Source organism: Poromitra crassiceps (genome assembly GCF_964638095.1).
Source record: "Poromitra crassiceps genome assembly, chromosome: 14".
NCBI lineage: Eukaryota > Metazoa > Chordata > Actinopteri > Beryciformes > Melamphaidae > Poromitra > Poromitra crassiceps.
In genome coordinates, this window is record NC_139633.1 from 44,440,684 (window position 1) to 44,448,893 (window position 8,210).

The 8,210-nt window shown below is 40.4% G+C and overlaps 1 protein-coding gene across 1 annotated transcript in view; it reads right to left on the reverse strand.

Moving 5' to 3' along the window:
• Positions 1–1,417, reverse strand: part of prph2b (peripherin 2b (retinal degeneration, slow)) — a gene marked incomplete at both ends in the record, with an annotated part of 20,290 nt that extends 18,873 nt beyond the window's left edge. Inside the window, one exon of the mRNA XM_083650804.1 lies at positions 1,178–1,417. Within this exon, the coding sequence (XP_083506930.1) occupies positions 1,178–1,417 (240 nt within the window). The remainder of the gene's footprint in view (positions 1–1,177) is intronic.
• Between the last annotated feature and the right edge of the window lie 6,793 nt (positions 1,418–8,210).

The window sequence follows — 8,210 nt, forward strand, 5'->3', positions numbered from 1 at the left end:
TTCTTGTTATTAGTGCACTAATAACATAGAAAATAGAAAACAATAATTTTTACATTGCTTTTTTCTTGGAGGGAACACTAAAGGGTTAAAGACGAAAAGACTAGTTGGCGAAAAGCTGAAATGTTGTTCATCTTTCTAGCAAATCTAGATAAATTTCAGACTTGAAAACAGTGTCCTGTCTTGTCTGAGGTGAAATGCAAATTAACTAGAGTCACATGATAAAATGTTTCATGTCCTTTTTAACATTTACATTAAAATTAACATTAACATTAAAACGTTTTTTTTTTAAAGATTTTGTGAGCTCACTAAGACAAATCCCAATCAACTTGTTGACATGGCAAATACATATTAATCTTGAATCTTGAAAATGCATTGGAATGTCTTGGTCACAAAAAGGAAATGCATGAGAAACATGAAACAAAAAACCTAAGAAACAACATAAAAACAAGATAACAAGATATAGGTACATTCTGCATTGTCGGCAAAGTGCAAAGGTTACAAAATGTGCGAAAGTTGCTGTAATTACTAAAGTGCATTAGTAGAGCCAATTACAGTAAGGTGCAGTAGTGCTATTGATTTCAGAACCGGACCGCCTCGTGTAGAAATTATTTACAAGCCTACTTGTACTATGCTTTGCCCTTCTGCTCCGAGCGGTAGCGTCTACCTCATGATAGCTGGGTGATAAGGCCATGGCCTGGGTGGCTGGGGTCCCTGACTATTTTCTGGGCTCTATCACCTTTTAAAGGGATAGTTCACATGTTTTAAAGCCTAGCCCTATTTGCTACAGTACTTACTTATGATGATGTTGATTTGTAGAGTTCTTTCTCAGCACAATCCTAGTAGCTCTGGAAAGTTGGGCAAAAACGAATGCAAGGTCAATGGGGTCACAATCCTGTATGTACTGCTTACTGAGGCTCACTAAAATTTCATCCAAAGTAAATTTCAGTGAGCTTCAGTCTGTACCGCATTCACCTTGCATTCATTTTTGCTCAAATTTCCAGAGCTACTATGAGGGACAGGATGGTTTGTGCTGACAAAGTACTCTACCAATCAACATCATCATTGATAAGCAGTAAATAGGGCTAGACTTTAAAAAATGTGAAGTATCGCTTTAACATAATCTCTCACAGATGACAAAATCGGCTCCAACAATTTCCTATGCTGTTAAGGTACGGACCTTGCCGCCGAAGGCATTGACCCCGCAGGCGATCAGCCCCACGAGGATCAGCAGGTTGGGCACAAAGTGGCTCTCGTTGTTGTCCATCATCTCGCTCCTCTTCCGGAGCTCGATCTTGAAGAAGATCCCCAGGCTGAAGACCAGGATCCCTACGATCACCGAGACCCAGTAAAGCAGCCAAAGGCCCTGGGCTAACTTCACCCGTTTGGGAAGGTCAAACTTCACCGGCATAAATGCCATTTTCTCTTTGTAAGACAGTCAAAGGACAAAACTAAATTTACACAAAACCAGTAGTAGAAGTAAACGTTAAGACAGTTTGAGAATCCAGTGGATCAGAACGTGAGATTTAATGCGTTCCAGAGGGAAGCTGCAGAATGGGAGTTGGCTAGAATTCCTTGTTTCATACCCATAGTGACGAACCACGGGTCAAGACAGTCCATGCTGCTGGCGGGGGCAGAGGGGTGTGCCGCCAAATCATAATAAAATATTCACATAAAATCCCTCAGAACAGGCTGGCAGCAGTATGGCTCCTTCACAGGGGTATTTTTCTTGCAAAAAGAAGCAGCCAGGCGTGACTGTGAGCGAGCCAGCCTCCGCGCTGCAGTACGTCATCCTAAACCCGCTAATCAGCCCTGATCCACTTACAGCAGATGAGCTGCTAATTGGTTTGCTGCTTAAGCACCGGCTTCCTCTGTGACTGCTGCTCTCTCAGGCCTCAGTCTCTCCAGGTTAATAGCTCAGGCACAGCCCACAAGATGGGAAGTGGAGAAGGTATACTCCACTCATCACCCAGTATCCCCGACCCAGTCCCAGAATCAAATGTTGGCATTTGACCTTTCTGCAAACCACATAGCAGCATGTTCAATATGAACATTTCTGAACCAAAGTCCTCCAACAACAGGAGTGTTTCCAATGAAAACTTTGAAAACATCGCCATGTTTCGCCATTTGAAAACGTTACACAAATACAGTGAAACAACTTTGGTTATTGTTAGGGTTAAATAACAAGCTCTCTGAGGCTCCTCCTCTGAGTCTTGCCTCCAGGGCAGCATAGGCTCCTCCTCTGAGTCTTGCCTCCAGGGCAGCATAACCGGAGCAGCGTTGCCAGATGTACGATAATTATCGTATTTGTACGATAATTTAGCCCTCTGTACAAAGTACGATCAATCTATCTACTGTATATATCAAATTGAGTATGTGGGCAATGTTTGTTTCAAAGTTCTGTGCCCGGCCACAGCTATGCCATTTTAAGTGCAATCGGGCTGAAACTTTCAGGGTGTGTAAAGGGAACCCGTGCGGGTGACCTGGCGGAGCCAGATTTTTTAAATTAGGCTAATTAGTTAATGATGGGATGTCGTCAGTGATGATGTCATCAGTGATGATGTCAAAAGTGCACGCGCACGCACACACACACACACACACACACACACACACACACACACACACACACACACACACACACACACACACACACACACACACACACACACACACACACACACACACACACACAACTTGTATTAAATACATCAAAAACAAATAGCATTGTATTTGGTTCAAGTCATGCCCTTAGTTCTAACCCAGTCTTGAAACTCTCAATGAATAGACAATGTGACAATCAATCAAGTCCAGGAGACAAAACTCCTTGGAATTATATTAGATAATAAATTATCTTGGTCAAAACACATTGATAAACTTGTAGTTAAAATAGGTAATGGGATTTTTGTTGTTAAAAGATGTACAAAATTTCTGTCGCCTGTGATTCTCAAGCAGGTTATTCAAGCTATAATTTTGTTGTATCTTGATTATTGTCCAGTGGTGTGGTCTAGTGCTGCAATGAACAAGCTAAGGAGACTGCAGATGGTACAAAATAAAGCAGCTAGGATTGCACTTCATTGTGATAATAAAACAAATGTGTCAGCCATGCACAGCTCCTTGGCTTGGTCATTTGTAAAAAAATAGACTACTCTACTCACTTCTTATGTTTATGTGGAATATTCTTGACACTAAAGACCCCTTATCTCTGTATGAAAATGTATCTCTAAGTCATAACAGGCACACATACTCAACTAGACATGCTACTGCAGGAGGTTTTACACTTCCAGTAGTTAGAACAAATGCGATGAAAAGAACTGTCATGTTTAGAGGTATGCAGGAATGGAACACCCTTCCCACATATATTACACAAAAGAAAAGCAAAAAACATTTTAAATTCTTGGTAAAACAGCACTTACTACTGTGATAATGCTATGTATGTGTGTATGTATGTGTATGTATATATGTGTATATATATATATATATATATATATATATGTGTATGTGTGTATGTATGTATGTGTATACATATGCATATAGAGCATATTGAAGCATGTACATAGCTAATATATCTGGTGATGGTAATAGTTATATGTATAATTATATATATAAGATATGGTAATGGTATATACTGTATATAGGTATACAAAATATGTGATGTAGTCTTATGTGTATTCTACACATCTGTAATGGTATGTAGGTAATTCTGACTATGCAATATCATGAAAGGTACAGTATGTATGTATGTATGTAATATCTGAAGTTGTACCGTTTGTACAGAATGTATTTTTATACAGAATGTAAATTGTGTATGTGATATCTTGAAACTATGCAAGTTGTTTGACCCCAGGAAGAATAGCTGCAGCTGTGCTGTAGCTAATGGGGATCTTAAATAAAGACAAAGACAAAGACAAAGACAAAGACAAAGACAAAGACAAAGACAAAGACACACACACACACACACACACACACACACACACACACACACACACACACACACACCCACACACACACACACACACCCACACACACACACACACACACACACAAACATTGATGATGTCATTAGTGATATGGGGCACACAGCCATGCACAAGGAGGCATTGTGACATCACTGATGCAATAACATTTAGTGAGCAACACACACACATGTGCCCGCGCCAATAGGGCAGGCGAGGCCGAGCTATGGGCGAGGCCACGTAGCAGTCGAGCCTAGGCACGCTAATTAGCCTAATTAAAGGCGCGAGATGCCTAGTAATAATTGTCAAAATTCCCATAATGGATGATGATTTCGGCATTTTGTGACACTTAGTATTAGTAGTTGTAATCAGTCTTGGATAGTAACAAAAAAAAAAAATCTTTTTGAATGACTGATCGAGATAGCTCCCTCAGAGCAAAAGTTATGAGTATTTTAATCTGTTATGTGTCTAAAAGTAAAACGTGAGAAAAATGGCTTTAAACATTTCCCAATGTTGTGTTTTCTACAGTGGCATTCCAAAAAAAAAAAAAAAAAAAAATACTCTCCCTTTTGTTTTATGAAAATAATTATTTACCATGATGTACTGTACTATGGAGATTAAATTAATCACTCAAAATCTCAAAATACCTGTAAAACTCATTTTCGACCTTCTTTGGCTCATTACCAACAATGTGCAGCAGCAGCATGTGAAGGGTTTCTGCAGGCCACCACACATCACTTCTCACGTAATGTCTATCCAGCCAATCGTGCTTGTTGTGATGATGAACGTGAGTCATGATAGGCTGGCTCGCTGCGCGGGTCGACGAAGTTATTCCGGCGAGTGTCGTTAAAACCAAAACAGAAGAGAAGAGTCGAGTGTAGAAAAATGAATGTTTTACCCAAATGGTAATAATTAAACATTTTGGATACTAAATAAACTTCACAAACAAAGTGAAGCCAGATTACTCTTCTCTGTTCTGTTCTCTTCTCAGTTATGGTAACAATTTCTCTTTAACATGAGAAATTGTAACTCACCGACCCGTAACCTCACTGACCGGCATTTAATCCTTTTTCAAGTCAAGTCAAGTCAAGTCAAATTTATTTATATAGCACCTTTCATACACAAAGGCAATTCAAGGTGCTTTACAAAAAAATAATTGAAAAAACAAGCAGCAAAGCAATGCATATATAAAAACCACAGCCGACAGTTTTAGTTAGAATATATACTCAAATTAACAAACATGAAACATTATTTCTGTTTTAAATAAGTTACAAGGCATTCTTCAGTCTTATTTTTGGTTGTTTGTTTGTTACATGTTGTGGGAATTTCAAAAATGCATCAAACATTTTGAGCTTTACCAGTTACAATCGGCTAACTTGGTTCTGCTCCAATTTGGTCTTGTTACAATGTGCCTAACATGGACCTTACTTTTGAACATAATGAGCTTTACCAGTTACAATCGGCTAACTTGGTCCTGCTGCAAAAGTGGTATAGCTTTACCAGTTACAATCGGCTAACTTGGTTCTGGCTACAATTTTACCACTGATTATCCACATGTCATTTTTGACACACCCACAAATACATGTTGTGGGAATTTCAAAAATGCATCAAACATTTTGAGCTTTACCAGTTACAATCGGCTAACTTGGTTCTGCTCCAATTTGGTCTTGTTACATTGTGCCTAACATGGACCTTACTTTTGAACATAATGAGCTTTACCAGTTACAATTGGCTAACTTGGTCCTGCTGCAAAAGTGGTATAGCTTTACCAGTTACAATCAACTTGGTTCTGGCTACAATTTTACCACTGATTATCCACATGTCATTTTTGACACACCCACAATATGCAAACATTTCAGATTATTATTATTACATGTACAGTCCATTTGTTGGAAATGTACAGGAAAAAAATTAAAAATTACAGGCCGAATACAGGTTTATTCTGCCGGGCTGGAGAGAGGCAGTAGTTTAGTAGCAGTTAAAGGCAAGAGTAAACATAAAGGTCTTTAGCTTGGATTTAAAAATAGGCAGAGTAGGGGCAGATCTAATGTGTTCAGGGAGTTTGTTCCAGTTATGAGAGGCATAGTGGGAGAACGCGGCTTCACCATGTTTTGATTTGGTCCTCGGGACAATTAGTAGACCAGTGCCTGAAGATCTCAGGGATCTGGATGGTTCATAGTGTAGAAGCATTTCAGAGATGTAGTGTGGGCCTGACCTGTTGAGAGATTTGTAAACTATTAGCAGAATTTTAAAGTCTATTCTAAGATTTACTGGCAGCCAATGCAGGGATTTGAGAACTGGTGTAATGTGTTCAGCTTTCTTGGTTCTTGTTAGAACTCTAGCAGCCGCATTCTGAATGAGCTGTAGTTGTTTAATAGCTTTTTTGGGAAGACCATTGAAAAGACTGTTGCAGTAGTCTAGCCTGCTAGAAATGAAAGCATGAATTTCATGTTCCCATTAGGTGTCATATAAACAGTGCCGGTCCTGACCTCCCAGGGGCCCTAAGCAAGATTCTGCAAAGGGCCCCTCCTACCTGGCCATTTGCCAACGCCACACCTGACACCTCAGTGCTCCCACTACAATCTGAAGCTGTACCGGGTCTTTGTTAGTATTTGCTGAAGCCGACTGTACTGGGTCTGTGTTAGTACTGGATGAGCTTGGCTGTGGATCAACTTAGTCTGTGCTTGTACTGACTCTGGCTGATGATCCAGCATCTCCTTTACTGACAAACCTAAGCATAGAACCTGTAAATTATAGATAACAACACCTTTATTATTATTTATTATTATTTATCAGTTGCATCTGGCCCTGTTCAAACTGTTCTCCCCCAGATTTCCTGTTATACATGTTCAAATATAAAATACTATTTATATGGTTTGGCTGAATACTTGGTCATTATATAATAAGCAATGTGCATCCATATTGCACAGTATGCCCAACATCTTTAATTTAATATTTAATCAATAGCTATTTAGTCAATGTCAATCCATTGCTTTCCATCATGCAGACTTTTAACTAAACCTTGTCTGATAGATGTTGTCTTGTTTATTATTGTCAATGCATTTTTGGGCCTTGTTATTGTTTGTGTTTTCCTGTTATTGCGTCTTTTTTTGTGCACCACCACCAAATGTGAATACAATTTCCTCTCTGAGAATATCTATCTATCTGTCTGTCTCCATCCATCCATGCATCCATGCATCCATGCATCCATCCATCTATCAGGCGTGCAATGATCCAGTCTTATTTTTTTCTGCCTGGTCTCCACAAGTTGCTTAATCCTACTGTCCTTTTGTGCACGCACAACACCGTTATTTATAGCAGTCTAAACAACCGCAGCTAGCTACACTGACAGACAATGCATTACAAGCAAGCTGCATTAGCGCGTCAACTTAATGTTACGTTGCAGAAGTCACAACAAACCATTGACAGTGCAACAGAGGTGAGAGGTGACTGAGTGAACACGTTTTGCCTACCTGTCCGCTGTTTGTTGCAGTTCACTTTCAAGTTTTTTTCTTATTTTTGTATTCCACTTCTTCATCTTTCATGCAGTCAGTCAGCAAACTTTTGGGGGAGGCGGAGGGAGGCGAGGGCGGCCTAAAGTGTTGAGGGTAGGAATTGACATATTTGCTTTTGACAGTGCCGCTTTTGGCCAATGGGACAACAGGACAGAACCGTGGCAGCCAATCAGAGGTGTCTCCTCCAGGCCAAAATGGCAGAATTGCTGTGCGCTGGTGTTGCAATGGATCGATTAGTTCTGATCAATGTAAGTTCTTGCACAATTATTTTGCGGGGTCTTTTACAGTGTTGGGGGCCTGTGTAGTGAGCGTATAGGGCAGACCGGCAGGACTGCATATAAACCCTGGGAACATTGAGCCCTGGGAACATTGAGCACTGGGAGAACAGATATTTAGCCTTGGGAACATTGAGCCCTGGGAACATTGAGCTGACCCTGTTCTGATCACAGTTTCAGAAACAAGAAGCTAAGGCAGCTGAGCAGCAGAGGAGCTAAGCCTTGTTTTCCCGGGACACTCCGCTGACCGGCAGATGAACCCAGCAGCACAATGAGCTGTGATGTTCCACAGGCTCTAACACAAAGTCTGAGACTGTGGGCCTCCCCTCAGACAAAGCTTGGAAAAAAGGCAGGCCGCGCTCATTTCCTGGATGCCTATGGGATCATGATTATGTATTGATCCCCATAGGCACTCAACAATTGAGCCAAGATAGCTTGAAATTGCTACATACTTCAGACTACACCAAATA